Source organism: Vigna unguiculata, chromosome 8, assembly GCF_037176805.1.
Source record: "Vigna unguiculata cultivar grain cowpea cultivar isolate G323 ecotype 2 chromosome 8, ASM3717680v1, whole genome shotgun sequence".
Lineage (NCBI taxonomy): Eukaryota > Viridiplantae > Streptophyta > Magnoliopsida > Fabales > Fabaceae > Vigna > Vigna unguiculata.
This window is the reverse complement of record NC_140799.1, coordinates 40,130,230-40,150,458: the sequence shown is the minus strand read 5'-3', so window position 1 is coordinate 40,150,458 and position 20,229 is coordinate 40,130,230. Positions and strand designations below refer to the sequence as shown.

The 20,229-nt window shown below is 36.1% G+C and overlaps 2 protein-coding genes across 2 annotated transcripts; one reads left to right on the top strand and one right to left on the bottom strand.

Moving 5' to 3' along the window:
* Positions 1-12,437: 12,437 nt before the first annotated feature.
* COQ3 (coenzyme Q 3) lies at positions 12,438-16,604 on the bottom strand. The gene is made up of 9 exons (XM_028086061.2): positions 16,298-16,604; positions 15,996-16,085; positions 15,460-15,538; positions 15,169-15,246; positions 14,942-14,990; positions 14,266-14,315; positions 13,946-14,095; positions 13,764-13,844; positions 12,438-13,664 (listed from the first exon to the last, which is right to left on the bottom strand). The coding sequence occupies exons 1-9, from the start codon at positions 16,507-16,509 to the stop codon at positions 13,551-13,553; spliced, it is 903 nt and encodes a 300-aa protein (XP_027941862.2). The 5' UTR covers positions 16,510-16,604; the 3' UTR covers positions 12,438-13,550.
* On the top strand, positions 12,760-13,522 carry LOC114195554 (2-oxoglutarate (2OG) and Fe(II)-dependent oxygenase superfamily protein). Its single transcript, XM_028086062.2, has one exon. It carries the CDS (start codon positions 12,760-12,762, stop codon positions 13,441-13,443), a length of 684 nt encoding a protein of 227 aa, XP_027941863.2. The 3' UTR covers positions 13,444-13,522.
* Positions 16,605-20,229: the final 3,625 nt, after the last annotated feature.

Sequence of the window (20,229 nt, the reverse complement as noted above, 5' to 3'; positions counted from 1 at the left end):
CCCGGATGATATAGAAGTTCGAAGTCATAGTCCTTCAGGAATTCCATCCACCTCCTCTGCCTCATGTTCAACTCCTTCTGATCAAAAAAGTACTTGAGGCTCTTATGATCGCTGAAGACTCGGAACTGAGCACCATAAAGATAGTGCCTCCAGATCTTCAAGGCAAAAACTATCGCTGCTAACTCAAGGTCATGAGTGGGGTAGTTACGCTCATGTACCTTAAGCTGTCGTGAAGCATACGTCACCGCCTTCTTTTCTTGCATCAAGACGCAGCCAAGTCCAAGATGAGACGCGTCGCAGTAAACTTCAAACGGTTTTCCCACATCCGGAATTACCAATATAGGAGCACTCGTCAATCTCTTCTTTAGCTCTTGAAAGCTATCCTCGCACTTATCCATCCAAGTGAAAGGTTGGTCCTTCCGCGTAAGCAAAGTCAGAGGCGCCACTATCTTGGAGAACCCCTCTATGAATCTCCTATAGTAGCCCGCTAGTCCCACAAAGCTCCTGATCTTTGTGGCTGACTTCGGACTCTCCCACTTTACCACTGCCTCGACCTTTGTCGGGTCTACTGCAATCCCTTGGGCGGATATCACATGTCCTAAGAACTGAACCTCATCCATCCAGAACTCGCACTTGGACAACTTGGCATACAGCTGCTTCTCTCTCAACACACCAAGCACCAACCTAAGGTGTTCTGCATGCTCCTCCTGAGTCCTGGAGTAGATAAGGATGTCGTCTATGAAGACCACGACAAACTTATCTAGGAAAGGTCGGAAGATCCTGTTCATGTAGTCCATGAACACTGCCGGAGCGTTGGTCACACCGAACGGCATAACCACATACTCATAGTGGCCATACCTCGACCTGAAGGCTGTCTTCTGTACATCATCAGCCTTTACCAAAATCTGATGATAACCCGATCGCAGATCTATCTTCGAGAACACTGATGACCCATGCAGTTGATCCATCAAGTCATCAATCCTCGGAAGTGGATACTTATTCTTGATCGTCATCTTGTTTAACTGCCTGTAGTCTACACATAGACGTGAACTCCCGTCCTTCTTCTTTACCAACAACACTGGTGCTCCCCAAGGTGAAGTGCTGGGTCGGATGAACTGTTTCTTCATTAGATCCTCTATCTGTTTCTTGAGCTCTACCAACTCTGCTGGAGCCATACGATACGGAGCCATCGATACCGGACCTGTGCCTGGGACAAGATCGATGGAGAACTCCACCTCTCTACTGGGAGGCAATCCTGGTACCTCCTCCAGAAACACATCCACAAAATCCTGGACGACTGGTATCACAAACGTCGTCTCTCCTCTCTCCACCCCTATAAGTGTGAAGATCATGTAGCACTGCGCACCATCCTGTAGTTCCCTCATAACACCCTGAGAAGACACCAACTCAGGCTCCTCTGAGTCGGGAAACAACAACTTCTTCTCCCGACAATCTATCAGGATGCGATTGGCGGAGAGCCAATCCATTCCTAAGATCACCTCCAACTCCTGCAGAGGCAGGCAGATTAAGTTCACCCTGTACCTGCGTCCCTCTACCTCTACTGGAAGCCTAGCACACAAGGACGACGTCCTGACCAAACCCGACGCTGGAGTAGACACCGCAAGCTCACACTGCAGCTCGCGCACCGGCAGACTCAACCGTTCCACACATGCATTTGACACAAAAGAGTGTGTCGCTCCAGAATCATACAACACACAACACCTCATCCCAGAAATCACACAATAACCCATAACAAGGTTACCTGAACCTGCAGCCTCAGCTCCGATCATGGCATATACTCTGTCTGTCGCCTGAGGCCTGTTGTCTCTATCTCTCCGCTGATGCTGGTGAGGAGTCTGAACTGGAGGGCGTGCTGCTGCCCTAGCAAGGGTGGGACAATCCTTCCCAAAGTGGCCCTCCTTGCCACAGTTGTTGCATCTGCGGTAGCCCTCCATACGCGGACAAGCGTACCTCGGGTGGGGTCCTCCACAAGTGTAACACTGCACTCGACCCTGCTGAGGAGGAAGATCCCTAGACCCCTGAGACTGATGGTGGGGCCTATCATACGGTCTCCTCCGCTCCTCATGCCTGGGCTTGGACCCAGATGGTCCACCGATCCTCTGAGGCGGTTGTGGCTGCTGTGCCTTCCACCTCACGCTTCATCTTCTCCATCATCCTAGTCTTCTCTACCAGAGCGGCAAAGTCCTTGATGGACAAGGGAGCTACCATCAAACGGATGTCACCGCGAAGCCCATTCTCGAACTTCCTACATCGCCACTCCTCATCGAGTGGTAAGGTGTAGAAACGACTGAGGTGTTTGAACCTCTCAGCATACTCAGTGACAGTCTTCCCTCCCTGGGTCAACTGGAGGAACTCCACCTCCTTGGCGTATCGGATGCTGTCTGGGAAGTACTCTGATAGGAATCTTTCTCTGAAAATCTCCCATGACACGGGCTCATCCCTCTCCTCAAGGATGGATCTGGTGCTGCTCCACCAATGCTCTGCCTCCCCCGTGAGCATGTACACAAAGAACGCCAACCTGTTCTCTGCAGGGCACATCTTTGCATCATAGATGCGCTCCAAGTCCTTCAGCCATTGGTCTGCGGCGTCAGGACTAGTCTTCCCGTCAAACTTCGCCGGGTGGTGCTTCAGAAAATCCTCTAGGCTTCACTCCCTGACTGCAGGTCGTGGTTCAGGACCAAACACAGGGGCAGCCGCCCTGTTCTCCTCCAACTGGCGGAGGGCCTCCATGTGCTGCCGATGAGCATCCTCAGCAGCTACTCCCACAGCCTCCATCTGCTGCATCACAGCCTGCTGCTGCTCAAACGACGCCGCCTGCCGCTGCATGGATGCCTCATGCTGCTGCATCATCGCAACACTCTGCTGTGCCATCGCTGCTACCATCGCCTCTATGGCTCTGGCGATATCTGGTGCGTCCCCCTGGGATGATTGAGAAGCTCGACGAGGAGGTGCCATAGTCCACTGGCACACAGAAAATCACTTGGTTAGGCTTGATAAAGGCATGAATTTTAACTAAACACTCAGAGACATACAGAGAAAGCTAAGCGGACAACCCAAGTCCACAGACCTAAGGAATGACCGCTCTGATACCATAAATGTAACGCCCCATTTAATTTAATACAAAAATTAAAGGAAACGCCACACATAAGATAGCATAACAACGCAGTCCTGAGGTTCCCAATATCACCCCTACGAAACTAGGCACACCACGATGCCAACAAAAGTAGGATAGCTGTTTAACTAAAAGTTACACTCTAAAAACCACGAATACAGGGGCCATAGCCCTAAAGAAAACACGAAAGAAAGAAGTGTGAGATCCAGCCCAGATGGCTAAGTAGCGGAGTCGTCATTCCCTTGTTGCCCATGAGAACCTCGCTCATATGCTCCCATCAACCAAGTTGATGATCATCGCAAGAGAGAACAGTCACATACATCACAACCATGCAACAAAACGGGTAAGTTAGAGCCAACAACATATTCATCATGCAGTCAAATATATTTTCCTCATCTCATATCCACATGGCAACCAAACATATTATGACTCTTCATTCAATACACTACGACTCGACTCGACTCATCCGGATACGTATAACTTAGTCGAATTCAGCGGATGCTTGCGCTTGTGGTGGATATCCCTGCTCGACTCTGAGCTGCTCATCTCCGAGCTATGTGGTACAAGTGTTACGATGAATCAAATCTCCCTCACCATAAGGTTAGCCCTTAATGAATTTTAGGCCTCCTGCTACTCTCACCACAGGAGTCAGTCTGCTCTAAGTGAGACTAACTGGCCCCTTAGAGTGTCAAGATGCAGTCCTTTCCTTGAATCCTTACCTAGTTATACAGATGGGGCACCACCATGGGCACCCACTAAAAGGGGCCATGGAATTACGTCCCGACCACTGAAACGCGACCCCAGAGGTCTCACCTAGAGACCCCAAGGAATTTATACGCTGACACGAACCAGCATTCATAGCTCAGAAATGAACGAACATAAAATCATATTTACATTTCCATACCAACCATTGAGATTAATTCCTCATACGTATCATATTTCGAATCCCTACCTCTGATCATCACCATCCCATGAATCTAGGGCCTCATCTCATATTAATCACGTGTTCCTTTGGTTCCAAACCACTCATTCATTTCACATGCCAATATTATACCCAACCCGTCATAATCATTTCATGAATCATGCCAAACATACCTCATGTTCCATTATATACATATCACTCATCATACAATCATATTCAACCAAAACAGATCATTCAGGAACAAACAGACATCCAAAAACAGTACGGTCTCGCCCAGCATCTCGCTCAGGCTGAGGGGTCTCGCTCAGGCGAGACGTGCTCGCTCAGGCGAGCCTCCCCCTCACCTAGGCGAGAGCACAAAAGCAAGGGCAGGAGCAACGCGGCATCTCGCTTAAGCGAGATCCCTCTCGCCTGGGCGAGTTGCCTGCTCGCTCAAAAGTTGAGCGAGTCGCCTGGGCGACCTTTCGTGCAAAAACTTAGGCGAGCTCCCTGTTTCATCTCGCCTAGGCGAGATGGACTCGCTTGGGCGAGATTAACAGGTCTCGCCACTATTCTTCACTGCAACAGCCATGAAAATCGAACCCAAACCAATATACAAAGCATTCTTATACACCAAATCGAAGGATTAAATCATACAAGCAGATATCAACGCCATTACAGACCAAAACTACTGGAAAACAAGAGCTCTAACTTCCCGTACCTGGGATTCAAGCTAGCAAACGACCCAACACGCCCCCAACACCGAACGCACGAGCACAACAGCTCAAGGAGCGAATGAAAGAACTGAAAAGATAGCGAAACAGAAGCACGATATGGGTTACTTGGAACCCTAGCTGTGAAAGGAACGAAAAAGGAACAAAGGAAACGAGAATGGCTAGCATAGTACTTACATGGAGTAGGAGACAACTTCGAACTAGCTCGACGACGGCAAGTGCCTAACCCTAGCAGAACGTACTTTTGGCGCACTAAGGAAGGTGACGGCTACGATTCTGAAAGAGTGAAAGTGAGTGTGGGATTAGGGCAACATAGTAGGATCTTATATGTTGGGCCAGCCCTTAGGCCCACTTAGAAGGGCAGCCCACTAACGTTAGGGCAGAAATAAAAAGGGGGCCTTACACCTTGTCAAAAAATATAGGCCAAACTAGCTACGCAAACAAGTGGGGCACATTGAACAAATATGTGGAAAGTTGTTTGTAACTTTTTGTACAATTTTTCAAATTTTACTCATCAATCTTTTATTTTTATAATCAAAAGGATGTATTTTTTATGTACCACAAATTTGATTACAAGTCCCAAAAATCAATATTTAATTTTTCCACTAGGTGGCTGCCTTGAAAAAAATTATAGGCCAAACTAGATAGAGAAACAAGTGGGGGGCATTGGAGAAATATGTGGAAAATTGCTTGTAACTTTTTGTACAATTTTTCAAATTTTGATAATCAATCTTTTTTTTATGCTGCAAAGTGTTGTGTTTTTTATGTACCACAAATTTGATTACAAGTCAAAAAAATCACCCCTTAATTTTTGCACTAGGTGGCTGCCTTGAAAAAAAAATATAGGCCAAACGAGATAGGCAAACAAGTGGAGCACATTGAACAAATATGTAGTGAGTTGCTTGTAACTTTTTGTACAATTTTCAAATTTTACTAATCAATCTTTCTTTTATTTTTATAATCCCAAACGCTGTATTTCTTATGTAACAAAAATTTGATTACAAGTCACAAAAATTAATCATTAATTTTTGCACTAGGTGACTGCCTTGACATAAAATATAGGCCAAACTACATAGGTAAACAAGTGGGGGACATTGAAAAAATATGTGGAAAGTTGCTTGTAACTTTTTGTACAATTTTTCAAATTTTACTAATCAATCTTTTTTTATACTCCAAAAAGTTGTATTTCTTATATACCACAAATTTAATTACAAGTCACAAAATTCAATCCTTAATTTTTGCACTAGGTGGCTACCTTAAAAACAAAAAGGTCAAACTAGATAGACAAACAAGTGGGGGACATTGGAGAAATATGTGGAAAGTTGCTTGTAACTTTTTGTACAATTTTTCAAATTTTACTAATCAATATTTTTTTGTGTACTCCATAGGTTGTATTATGTACCACAAATTTAATTACAAGTCACAAAAATCAATCCTTAATTTTTGCACTAGGTGGCTGCCTTAAAAAAAATATAGGCCAAACTAGATAGACAAACAAGTGGAACTCAAAAAAATCACCCCTTAATTTTTGCACTAGGTGGCTGCCTTGAAAAAAAAAATATAGGTTAAACTAGATAGGTAACAGTGAACAATTATGTGGAAAACTCCTTGTTATTTTGCGTACAATTTTTTAAATTTTACTCATCAATCTTTTTTTATCATCCAAAGGATATACTTCTTATGTACCACAAATATTTGAGTATAAGTCAAAAAAAATCAACCCTTATTGTTTCCACTAGCTGGCTGACTTGAATAAAAAAATATATCAAAAACGAGAGCCAAATAGTGGGGGACATCGAATAAATATGTTACTTTACCTAAAATTTTTTATATTTTACTAATCAATCCTTTTTTTTATCAACCAAAGGGATTTACTTCGGGTAAAACAAAATATAAATTTTGACTTTGATAATAATTAAGAGAAGAGAAAAATGAAAAAAAAACATAGAGTATAGATACATATTTTTATTTTTACTTTCTATCTTAGTTTAACTATTAATTTTTTTCTTTTTTTATTTCTATTTCTATAAGTATACTTTGTTATTTTATTTATTTTCATCTTATTTATTTATTTTCTATTTTATTTATTTTATTTTTGTTTTATTTTATATATTTTTAATTTTTACCTTATTTTATTTTCCTTGGATTTAACATATTTTACTGCACTTTTATTTTATTTTATTTTAGCTTTTTATCTTTTTTATTTAGTTGTTTATTTTAAAAAGAAAAATGATGAAAAAAAATGAGTTTAATGAATGGTTCAAAGAGTTTAAAAGTGGGCAAGGTGCCTGCACCGCCATCATGCCTTCTGCATTAGCCGTTCTACCATTCCTTTATTTGGGTGACAATTAACCATCTGCAGTCTAGGTTGCAGTTAGTTGGTATACGAAAATAGAAACTGCTTCATAGGACGGCCGAGGTGCAGGGAGTAATAGAAGGACGGGCAACCTTCCTTTGGCTAGAGGGCTTATGTTCACATGGCTCGAGGATTCAAAAAGAAGAGAGGCAGCGAACTCGCGAAGGAGAAAGGGAGAGAGCCAATTTGAAAGGAGGCAACCTCCAAGTACATAAAGGAACAGAAAACGGGAGGATAGCACTTGGAAGACAAAAAAGGAGGAAAAGCAAGCGAGCCAAGGGGAAAAAGGACCAGTTGAGACGTGAAGCCACCAACTAACAGGTAAGTATTACTTGAATGTTTGAGGTGAACCTGATGCTGTTGTTGTGTTGTGCTTGAGAATGAATACAATGTAGACGTATATTGAGCTTGCGTGTCATTCATTTGATTCATTGAATCTGCTTTGTACATTACTACATTACTACTGTTTGAATCCTCCATTATCCCATCGATTATGTCCTCACACCACTCTATTCTCCTCCGTCTCCGCTTGTACACGCATGACCCCAAACCAGTTTCATCCACCACTTCACCGTGATCAACCAAATCCCAACCATTAGTTTCCATCATCGCCAACCATCAGTTTCAGCTGCATTATCCTTTCCTTCTTCATATTCAACCTTCATCCTCATCCTTCACCTACAGAAACCAACCCAACAAGTATCACCTCCAATCCACCCTTCTACCTACACCATCATTCATTATCCTCCATTGTTAACCACTGCTCCAACGTTTTTTTTACAACACACCAAACCCTCACGTCTCAAAGCCCAGTAATCCAAATTCCAGAATATCAAAACAGAGAAGAAAGCCGCCGGCGGGTCGGAGTTCGAGTGGGCAAATCATCGGCGGTTTCGATCATGGTTGGTCGCGCGACGGTAGGGCTCGATATCGTGGCTCCCAAAACTTGGTGAATCGCGCGAGAAGAAGAAACAAGAGGGAAAAAGGCGATTCGGGGAGCTTGGCATCACCGGCGACACACTCTGGTCATGGCAGCAGCGGCGCTCACGGTGGTGGACACAGGCGCTGCGACAGCGGTGTCTTCAGGAAGAAGTGGCTCCTATCTCGCGCGCGAGATGAAGAAACAAGGAAAAGAAGCGGCTCAGGTAGCTTGGTTCTCGTCGGCGACATCGCTGATGGTGACTGGCGTCGACGGCGTCGTCCCTCGCCGGTGGTGGGAGCTGCAGTGGCGGCATGAGCGTTGTGGTTGGTGACGACGAGGGAAGGGGCTGCCATGGAGAGATTAAGTTTAATTAGGGTTCTGTTTAAGAAGAAAGAAAGGGGTCTGCCATTTCTTTTTCTTCACACACCCCTACCCATACTGCATGCACCTGCATTTTGATGTTTTAGGGTTTGTTTATAACTACTTCGCGCACCTCCATTTATGACGATCCCGCACCCCCGCTTTGTTTTTGTCTGTTGGGCTTTCGTGCATCATTTACTTCCTCGCGCGCCTCCATCATTGCTAATTTTACACCCTATGTTTTTTGTTGGTATTGTCTTTTTGGGTCTGATTCTTTTTACTGACTGCACTCCCATCTCCACTAAGTACACCTTATTTACTTCATGAACCTCCCATGTTATTCACACACCCTCATATTTTCATTTTCCACTTTTATCCCTCTTAAATAATTTCATCCTTTTATTTATTTTATTATATATAAAAACAAAAGGAAAAAAAACAAATATATTTGAAAATTATCAAAATTGCAAAAAATATAGAAAAAATCTAAAAAATTAAAAATGTTCTCTTTCATTTTATTGTGTCTTTGTACGGTCGCTCGCACCGTGTGACACTTATTTTCTAAAAATACTAAAAATAATTTTCATTCTCTTTTAGTATCTGTCCGGCCGCTCGCGTCGCGTGACACATATTTTCAAGTAATTAAAAAATACAAAAAAAAATATAAATTTTCAAAAATATAAAAACATCAAAATTTTCAACCAAAAGTCTATTTTAAGAACTACGTGATCCTTAATTCTCCGTTGTGAGATACGTAGGAGCAAGGCCAGTCCTTGTCAGGTTCACCTCCAAAAAATCAAATCATTTTCTTAATAGTTTTTCAAATATCTTTTAAAGAATTACATAACCTGATTTCTCATTTTTAATGAGAATACGTAGGACCAAGGTCAATCCTTGTCGGGCCCAAAAAGCTAAAAATATATTTGTTTCTTTTTAGCATTTTTGTCTTATTATTTTTGGGAAGAATTAACATTTTGAAAATCACATTAACTTTGCATATTCAATTAAAGGTACCGCCCTCGGGCGGGTGTTGCAGAGTGCTAACACCTTCCCTACGCGTAACCGACTCTCGTATCCGAAATCTGGTTTTTCACAGACTTGTGTTATCTTTACGGTTTTTCATAGTTTTCCAGAATAACTATGGTGGCGACTTCAATCTCTTTTCAAATCTCGTTTTCTTTTTTGGTTTGTCGTCCCGTCGCGATTCCGGTTGCGACAATTATAAGTCACAAAATACAACCCTTATTGTTTGCATTAGGTGACTGGCTTGAATAAAAAAATAAGACAACCCAAATAGGCAAACAAGTATGGGACATTGAACAAATATGTGGAAAGTTGCTTGTAAGTTTTTGTACAATTTTTCAAATTTTACTATTAATTTTTTTTTTTATAATCCAATGGGATGTATTTCTTAAGTACCACAAATTTGATTACCAGTCAAAAAAATCACCCCTTAATCTTTGCACTAGGTGGCTACCTTAAAAAAAATATATAGGCCAAACTACATAGGCAAATAATTGGGACACATTGAACAAAGCTTCGTGTTACTTTGCGTACAATTTCTTAAATTTTACTAATCAATCTTTTTTTTATCATTCAAAAGGATGTACTTCTTATGTACCACAAATTTGATTAAATATACATTTGGTCCCTATTTTCGTTTTATGTTCAATTAAGTCCTCATTTTTGTCAAATTGTGGTCAATTTGGTCCTTTTCACTACCGGTGTTTAAATAGTTAACGTTTTTGAACAGTACATGCCACATGTCAGCTCCTGGTTTTTTAAATTTTTTTTTAAATTTTTTTAAATTTTTATAAATCTTTTTAAATTTCAAAAAAAGTGTCCATGCGTCAAGTCACAATTGTGCCACGTGTCAGTTTCTTGTAGTATTATTTTTTTTTTCAATTTAGTCTCTATATTCGTTATTTTTGTTCAATTCAGTCCCTATATTCGTTATTTTTGTTTAATTCAGTCCCAAATTTTGTTAAAATAAAACCATTTAATTTTTAAAATTGACATTATTATTACTTATTTTTTAAATTTAATTATAAATTATAATATTTAATTATTAATTGAATATAATTTTTAGATTCAATTGTTAAATAAAATATAATTAAACTGTAATTATTAAAATTTTAAAAATATATATTAACATTAGTAAAATTTACATTTAAATTTAAAATATTTAATATTTTTATTGCATTTTAGATATTAAAATCTAAAATATTTTATATGTAAATGTTAATTTTACAAATATTAGTTTATTTTTCTAAAATATTTTGAATATTTAAAATATTTGTATATATCAATTTTAAAAATATTTTAGAATATAAATATTAGAAAAAAATTAATAATTATATTCTTATAATATTTTAAATAATTATATTCTATTTAGAAATTAAATATAAGAATTTATTCAATTTATAATTAAATTTAATAATTTATAATTAAATTTAAAAACTAATAAATTTAAAGGTCAATTATAAAAAAGATATTAATATAATTTGTATAAAAGATATTAAATTTAGTGTCAATTTGAAAAGGAAAAAATTGATTTATTTTAATAAAAATTGGGACTAAATTGAACAAAAATAACTAATGTAGGGACTAAATTGAAAAAAAAAATACTACCACAAACTGACATGTGGCACTAACATTAACACGTGGCACAATTGTGACTTGACACGTGGACCATTTTTTTTGAAATTAAAAAAATGTAAATAAATCAAAAAAAATCAAAAAAACCAGGAGCTGACACGTGACATGTACTGTTCAAAAACGTTAACTATTTAAACACTGTTAGTGAAAAGGACCAAATTAACCACAATTTGACGAAAATGAGGACCTAATTGAACATAAAACAAAAATAGGGACTAAATTGAATAAAATCAACAAAAATAGGGACCAAATGTATATTTAAGCCTAAAAAAATATAGGCAAAACTAGATAGGCAAACAAGTGGCGGACATCGAACAAATATGTGGAAAGGTTCTTGTAATTTTTTGTACAATTTTTCAAATTTTACTAATCAATCTTTTCTTATAATCTAAAAGGATGTATTTCTAATGTACTACAAATTTGATTACAAGTCACAAAAATCAATCCTTAATTTTTGCACTAGATAACTGCCTTGAACAAAAAATATAGGTTAAACTAGATAGACAAATAAGTGGGAGACATTGAACAAATATGTGGAAAACTCCCTACTACTTTGCCTACAATTTTTTAAATTTTACCAATCAATCTTTTTTTTATCATGCAAAGGAATGTACTTCTTATGTACCACAAATTTAATTATAAGTAAAAAAAAATCAAATCTTATTGTTTTCACTAGGTGGCTGGCTTGAATAAAAAATAGATCAAACAAGAGAGGCAAGTTGTTTGTTATTTTACGTAGAATTTTTTAAATTTTACTAATCAATCTTTTTTTCTATTATCCAAAGGATGTATTTCTTATGTAACACAAATTTGATTATAAGTCACAAAAATCAACCCTTAACTTTTGTCCCAGGAAACTGCCTTAAAAAAATATAGATCAAACCAGATAAGCAAACAAATAGGACACATTGAACAAATATGTAAAAAGTTGCTTGTTACTTTGTGTATAATTTTTAAAATTTTGCTAACGAAATTTTTTTTAATCATCTAAAGGGATACATTTCTTGTGTAACACAAATTTGATTATAAGTCACAAAGATCAACAGTTATTTTGCACTAGGTCATCTTGAAAAAAAAAATAGGACAAATCAAATAAACAAATAAGTAGGACACATCGAATAACTATGTGAAAACTATGAAAATGTAGTTAGTAAATCATTAGGTTTAACGGAAAACTAGTTCAGAAATAACTTGTTTCAAAATATAGTTCACATGATTCAACAAAAAAACTTGTTATAAAAATTTTGTTCCAAAAGTATCTTCTGGAAAATTTATTCAAAAAATATTATTTCAAAATAATATTTCATATAATCTAAAGTGTTCTGAAAATAAATATTCTAGAAACAAATAATCCGGAAGTGAGGTAAAATGGATATTTTGAAAACTATGAAAATGTAGTAATTATCGGGTGCAGGAAAACAAAAGCCTTCAATCTTTCAACTATTGTTTTGGCTCAGACCAAAAACAATGTGTTGGGCCAGCCCACCAAAGCAAAACGTTGTACTCGCAAGGTGTGCGCCGAAGAAAAAAAAAGTGAGAGAGGAGAGTGTGGGATCAATTCTGGAGCTGATTCCATCATTGATATAAAGCAGCTAGCAAGGTAGAAATTGAAGAGGAGGAAGGGAAGAAGAAGAAGAAGAAGACTTAATCTGCAGGAACTGGGAAGAGAAGAGAAGAGAAGTGGAAGAAAGAAATATGAGGGAAGAGGAGGAGAAGACAGTGTTGGAACAAGTGTTCGGGTCTTCATCCGAGGAATCTGATTCCAGTGATGGCTACAGCGACGGCGAAAGCGACCGTGAGTGGGAGTGGGAGTCAATCTCAGAAGTGAAAGGTCTATGGCTGTGTCCCAGATTCCTCTCTCCACGCCACCAATCCCGCATACTCGCATCCATCCAATCCCAAAACTGGTTCCCCTCTCCCTCCATCAACCAGGCCATGCGATTCGGCCTCCAACACCTCCCTTCTTGGGCCCCTCCTCTGGCCCACTCCATTCGCCGATCCATCCGCCTCCAGGCCCATAACCCATCCCCCTTCCCGCCCCACATCCTCCTCAGAGAACCCCTCTTCGACCAGATGATCGCCAACGTCTACCAGCCCGGCGAAGGCATCTGCGCCCACGTCGACCTCCTCCGCTTCGACGACGGCATCGCCATCCTCTCCCTCGAGTCCGACTGCGTCATGCACTTCACCAACGCCTCCCTCTCCGTCCCCGTTCTCCTCACCCCTGGCTCCTTGATTCTCATGTCCGGAGAAGCGCGCTACCATTGGAAACACGAAATTAATCGCTCACCGGAGTTTCAGATATGGCAGGGTCGACAGTTGACTCAATCCAAACGCACCTCTATCACTCTCAGGAAACTCTCTCCCTCCACCCCCTGATTATTTCAATTTCACGGATATTATTATTCGCCATTCAAAAACAATTTCAATTATAATAATATAACAGTACTAATAGTAATCCTATGTTTATTTCTATATCTATTATGCTATTCGGTGTTGCTTGATTTGGTGCCGAAGGCGATGAAATTTACGCTGATATCGTCTGATAAAGACCACCGTCCTGTCACCGGGTTGTACACAAATCCGGCCATCTCCTCCACCTGTGCGTGCAATGCAACAAATGAAGTAGGCGATGACTAAAACCTGGCAAATGAAATTGTTTATGATTTGTGAATTATGAGTTCGTTTAGTGTACGTACATTGATACCGGCCCGTTGCAGGATGAGGACGAGTTCCTCTGGCGTCAGAAAACTGGACCATTGATGAGTGCCTCTCGGAAGCTGCCGAGTTTCGAACGCGAAGTTAGTGTGTCAATTGAATTGAAGCATCAAAGAGTTTTGTAGGAGAGAATAAGCGTGGAAGGAAGTTGAGAATGATATACCCAGCGGAGAATGTATTCTGCGGCAACAATTGCAGTTGCGTAGGCTCTCATAGAACGATTGATTGTCGATATCACAGTGGCGCCATCAGGAACTGTTAGTGCTGCAAGAGATTTGCAGAACTCTGCAGGATTTGCCACGTGCTCAATCACCTGAACAAAATTCGAACCAAATGAACCAACGCCGCTGGAGTAATACTATCAAAGATTTATGCAACAATATGATACACGCATCATCTCTTTATAGCTCAAAAACACATTTATGCACTGCAATATGCAAGCATACAGCCAGAGAGAGAGAGGAAGGGGGAATGAAAGAGTACCTCCAAGGCCATAACGGCATCGAATTTTCTTCCTTCTTCAACTAGTTTCTCTGATCAATAAATTTAAAAAATGTTTGTGTTGTAAAGACATTGCATAATTCACCAAAACAATAGGACAATTATAAACAAACTAGATAATGCAACCTACATTTGTAAAATGCATGCCCTGACGTACACAGAACATTTAATCTTTTACTATCATGATACCTAATTGCAAGCAAAGAAATTAAATGGACACCGCCACTGAAATCTATAATTCTTGTGATGTAGAGAAGATGAAGAAATAAGTACGTGTAACAACTCTTTTAGTAGTAAGTCCAAGCTGACACCTTGTTTGATGAGAAACGTCAAGGGATGGATATAAAACTTTCTTCAATAAAAGATACTAGTGGGAAGGAATAAATGAGACCAAAGGGAAAAAAATGATTTTTCTAAAGACAAAGATGCATTAGAAGTTAAAATAAATAATGGTTACTTTCTGCAAGCTGCAAGAATAACAACAAATGAAGAAGCCCAATTACAAAAGCCAGTAGGAAGTGCAAATATTTAAGCTTTTTATGCTAATGCATCATATCCAACAAAGATCTGCAATCCATGGATGTAAAAGACTTGAAGGATGCACTTCATGGATGTAAGACATAAGTATACAAGAATGCTTCAAGGTTTGCATATGTACCGGCCGTTGTGCAACAAAATTCAATAGTTGAAGTTACTGGATCCAAACCCTGATTACAGGAAATAATAAGTTGTCTAGCTAATAGTGAAGAATCTGAAGATGTAAAGTTAGCAACTGCTTCCACCAATTAACAATAACCTAATCAACATGGAGGAAAGTACTGACAAATCTCAAGTTGGAGATAACCATTGCAAAATATCAATTGGCCAGTTACAGAATATACATACAGCATGAAGTTGAGCAATCTTGATATTCTTCTCAACAGCATCAACACCCGTCACAGTAGCTCCCAGTCGAGCTAGTGGCTGACGAACAAAAGAGAAACAAAGCTATAAATCATAAAACAACCATAAAAAAACAGCATAAAATTTGCAATGAAAAACAACTAACAATCTTAAAAAATATATATAGTCATCTCTGAGGTCTGAACTGATTAAACCAATATTGGTTTATCGTAGGCCAGGAGACAAAAAAAGGTCTTTTTCCACACATCACAAGAAATAGGAGAATAGATATACCTCAGAAAGAATTCCACCTCCACAACCAACATCAACAATTTTAAGTCCTTCAAGAGGTTTAGCACTATAAGGGTCCTTCCTGAAAAGGGAAAACTAGCTATCATTAGAATAGAAGTCCCAAGAGACAAAATTAAAATACTAACCTATTAACTAATAACTTTCTTCTTTCGTTTCTCTTGTTGTTTCTTCTAGGTATGTGTAAAAAACCAATTCAGTTAACACTTTTTTACTAACAATACTTCATTTCAGTCATCTTCTTACACGTCCTCGTGAGATTATATCTAATTCGGGGAATACTAAACCAAATCCCTACTATGTATGTGTGGCAAACGCTGAGTGCTACTAATGGATTAATAAGTTTAACAGCTGCAAGAATGGCACTGTTATAATAATAATTCATAAAGTTAATAGATTATAAAAGTTGTTTGGAATCAATTAGAACATAGTACAGATCGTTAAGCAAAGTAGCTTCAACAATAAACACCCCAAACCCAAAAAATGGACCAAAAAAGAACTAAAAGAAAGATAAGACTTACTTAAAATGACGACATAATGCAGAACGGATAAAAGCAAGTCTCGTAGGATTCATCAAATGCAATGGCTTAAAGGGACCTTCAGAATCCCACCTATTAACATCAAAGAAAGAGCAAAAACATGTCATCCATATTCCCAAAATTAACACACATACAGCGAAAAATTATGCACGCGGTAGCAGCAACGTCAATATATATTAAACAAATTCACCCGTTGAAAAAAAAAATTGTACAATTCAGTTTCGTGTTGCGTCTGTAACCATAAATTCATTGAACAAATTCTCTCTTTCTGCTTGAAAGCTCACCAGGAATCAGCAATTGCAGCGAACTTGGCGAGTTCATAATCCTTCAAGGACGAAAGAGGCGAAGATTGTTGATTAGGTTGTGGTTGCGGGATTGAAGAAGCAGCTTCGGAGAAAGACCTGGCAGAATTGAGGAGAGGTTGAAAACGGTGATGGAGAATGCGGTGGACAGAGATGCGAGTCGAGTTTCGGAGATGGTTAGCAGCCATGGCCATTGTAATGGTTCTGCGCTCAAAATCTTCGTCTCTTTCCTGAACCCTTCAGCTGGATAGATCCATGGCTGTGGACTTGTCGGGGCTCCTGTCTTGACCCGATTGTGAAAATCGGGTTACTGTTATATTAATTTTTAAATTATTGACTTAATTAAATTTTTAATCTCATGATATAATGTGTTTTTTTAGTTCTTATTTTAGTTTTCTACTTAGTTTTCGTCATTTATTTATTTTTTTGTTAAACATAATGATAATATTATTACATACAAATATTACGTGAGTAAAATTATCAACTCACTCAACTAATGTGTCATTATTAAAACAACTTCACATTATACTAAAAGTTATAATTATTATCATTTTCTGTTTTCTTGAAAAATATAGAAACAAGTTTCATCTCATTCCTTCCTGTATATATAATTCATGAGAAAATGTTAAATATGCAATTTAGCAATGATCGAGAGATATTTTGACCAAAAATTTATAACAATAAAAGGGATTCCTTTTTTTATCCATATTTTATAATACCCGTTTTACTTTTAGTTATTTTAAAAATTAATTATTTTATAAATAATTTACTTTTAATCATTTTTTATAAATCTCTTTTGTCTTAAATCATCATTTAAATTTTATTTTTACATATCTTATTTTTTTATAATTTTATATTTAACAACTATTTTAAAAATTATATATTTATTATTGATCTTAACTTTCTTGAAAATTAAAAAATGCGAATACACAGGCGCGATGTGTGTTCGCTAGTTATAGTAAAGAATATAAGGCTTAAGTTTAAAATTTAAGAAAGATAAAAGTCAAAGAAAAGTATAGGCAGCAATTTTGTTAATTTTAAATTAATTTAAATGTGTTCAGCTTACAATATATTTTAATAGTGTATTATAATTTTAAACTTTAATAATGTATTATAATTCTCATATCTTTATAATATCGAGATTAATACCCGTTTTACCCTTAGTTATTTTAAAAATTAATTATTTTATAAATAATTTACTTTTAATCATTTTTCTACAAATCTCTTTTGTCTTAAATCATCATTTAAATTGTCTTTTTACATATCTTATTTTTTTATAATTTTATATTTAACAACTATTTTAAAAATTATATATTTATTATTGATCTTAACTTTCTTGAAAATTCGCGCCTGTGTGTTCGCTAGTTATAATAAAAAATATAAGGCTTAAGTTTAAAATTTAAGAAAGATAAAAGTCAAAGAAAAGTATAGGCAGCGATTTTGTTAATTTTAAATTAATTTAAATGTGTTCAGCTTATAATATATTTTAATAGTGTATTATAATTTTAAACTTTAATAATGTATTATAATTCTCATATCTTTATAATATCGAGTTTAATACCCGTTTTACCCTTAGTTATTTTAAAAATTAATTATTTTATAAATAATTTACTTTTAATCATTTTTCTACAAATCTCTTTTATCTTAAATCATCATTTAAATTTTCTTTTTACATATCTTATTTTTTTATAATTTTATATTTAACAACTATTTTGAAAATTATATATTTATTATTGATCTTAACTTTTTTGAAAATTAAAAAATGCCTGTGTGTTCGCTAGTCATAGTAAAGAATTTAAGGCTTAAGTTTAAAATTTAAGAAAGATAAAAGTCAAAGAAAAGTATAGACAGCGATTTTGTTAGTTTTAAATTAATTTAAATGTGTTCAGCTTACGATATATTTTAATAGTGTATTATAATTTTAAACTTTAATAATGTATTATAATTCTCATATCTTTATAATATCGAGATTAATTTAAAATATATTTTTATTGCAATCAATAAAATAAATATTTAATTACTCATTTCATCATGTTTCTTTCAAAAATATCAAGTTAATTTTTTAGTTTTTTTTAACTTTAATTTGATATTAATTTGTAAAAAAATGATGCAATTTAGTCATGATTTTTGAAAATTTTATACAATTTAATTCTTCAATTTTTTGAAAGAGATCAACAAATTTTCATCAAAATTTATATTATGATTATATTAATTACACTAATAAAACAAATCATCTTTATTAACAATTTTAATTTTTGATGAAAAATCATTTATTTGTTTCAAGAAATTTAATGAAAATGACTAAATTGCATCAATTTTTCACAAATCAAAACCAAATTAATTTGATTTTTTTAAAATTGAAAAAAAAAACTAAAGAACCAACTTGACATTTTCAACGAAAACAAAGACTAAATAAGTAATTAAACCTAAAATAAAATATTGGTTAATATTATACACCCACACTTCCAATAACATTTTATTATAATTTTGTTTAGAAATTTAAATGTATTAATTCTCGAGTATTGTTTCAAAAGTACGTAATTACGTTTACTCAAATTTTTTCCTAATAATATATTTCTTAAACACTTACATTAATAAAATATTTTTCTCTTTTTCATGTTAGAATTTTTTTTAATAACGTAATTTTAATTTTATTTATTCAAATAATATATTGTATCAAATAATTAACTGAATGACACATTTTTATGTAATAATTTACCACGTCATTCATTCATGACCATGTGAGATAAGTGGAGAAGTCTTCACTTAAACCTTATGCTCAAGATAAAACTCACACACAAATACACACATGCACAATGCACAAATACATGAGAGAAAATTCTTCAATAATGACTCTAAATATATATTCCAATACATAAGGGCAACCCTTTATTTATAGACCAGATGTTACATGATTAAAGAAACTAAACCAAGTTTACATGTCTAAATATTAGTCATTAATCATGGACACGTAATACAATGAAATTCAAGTGAAGAACGCTCTTTTAACTGTACCTTGTAATTCACGCATACGAAAGGTAAAAGTCATGTAACGTCCTTGTTGGGTGCCACATTTTAGACTATTAATTATCTTTTACCTTTGGAGCCCTTTGATTTTTTTAGTTCCTTTTTTTCTCCTTCCACCTTCTTCTTCTATCTCTCATCACCTTCCTTTACCTTCCACCACCACCTACAAAAAACCATCAATTTCATCCTCCTAAATGCCACATAAACTTTAAACACCTCATGCACATTCCGAACAAACCCAAATTTCAAGTAGGTAATAACTAGTGCAATGCCAACAAACACATCCAACTACAACTTAAGTTTAAACAACAATTCATGAATCATAAAAATCACAAGATAGTAAGAGATGAGGACAGGAAAAAAAAAGTGATGGAAAAGAGAGAAAAAAGGAAAAAAAAAAAGTTATAGAAGGTAAATGGTGAAGAAGAAGGAAGAAAAGGAAAAATGGCACTGAAATGTGGTAAGAGAGAAAAAAAGGTGGGAGAAGGTATGAGAGAAGGTAAAAGGAAAAAAAAACAGAAGAAATAGTAGAATGTTACACATGTAAAAAACATCTCATATTCTAACACACAACATTTTTACAAACAACATTAAAATCAACTTAACCAAATAAATAAACTATTATTTTTAAATATAAACTCAATTAAGTAAAAAATAAGGAAAAATAATAATTATATAAGAATTTTAAATATAAATATCAAATTAATGATTAAGTATTTAATTAAATGTATTATTCACGCATAGGGGAGGGGCTAGGATTCCTAGTGAGACTCATGCATGAAGAAGAGTGATTATTGAATCAAAATCTCCTTTTAAATAAACTTTAATTCATCAATTATTTATTTCATATTACTTTTAACCATTAGGGTAAAATGTGTAATTTTTTT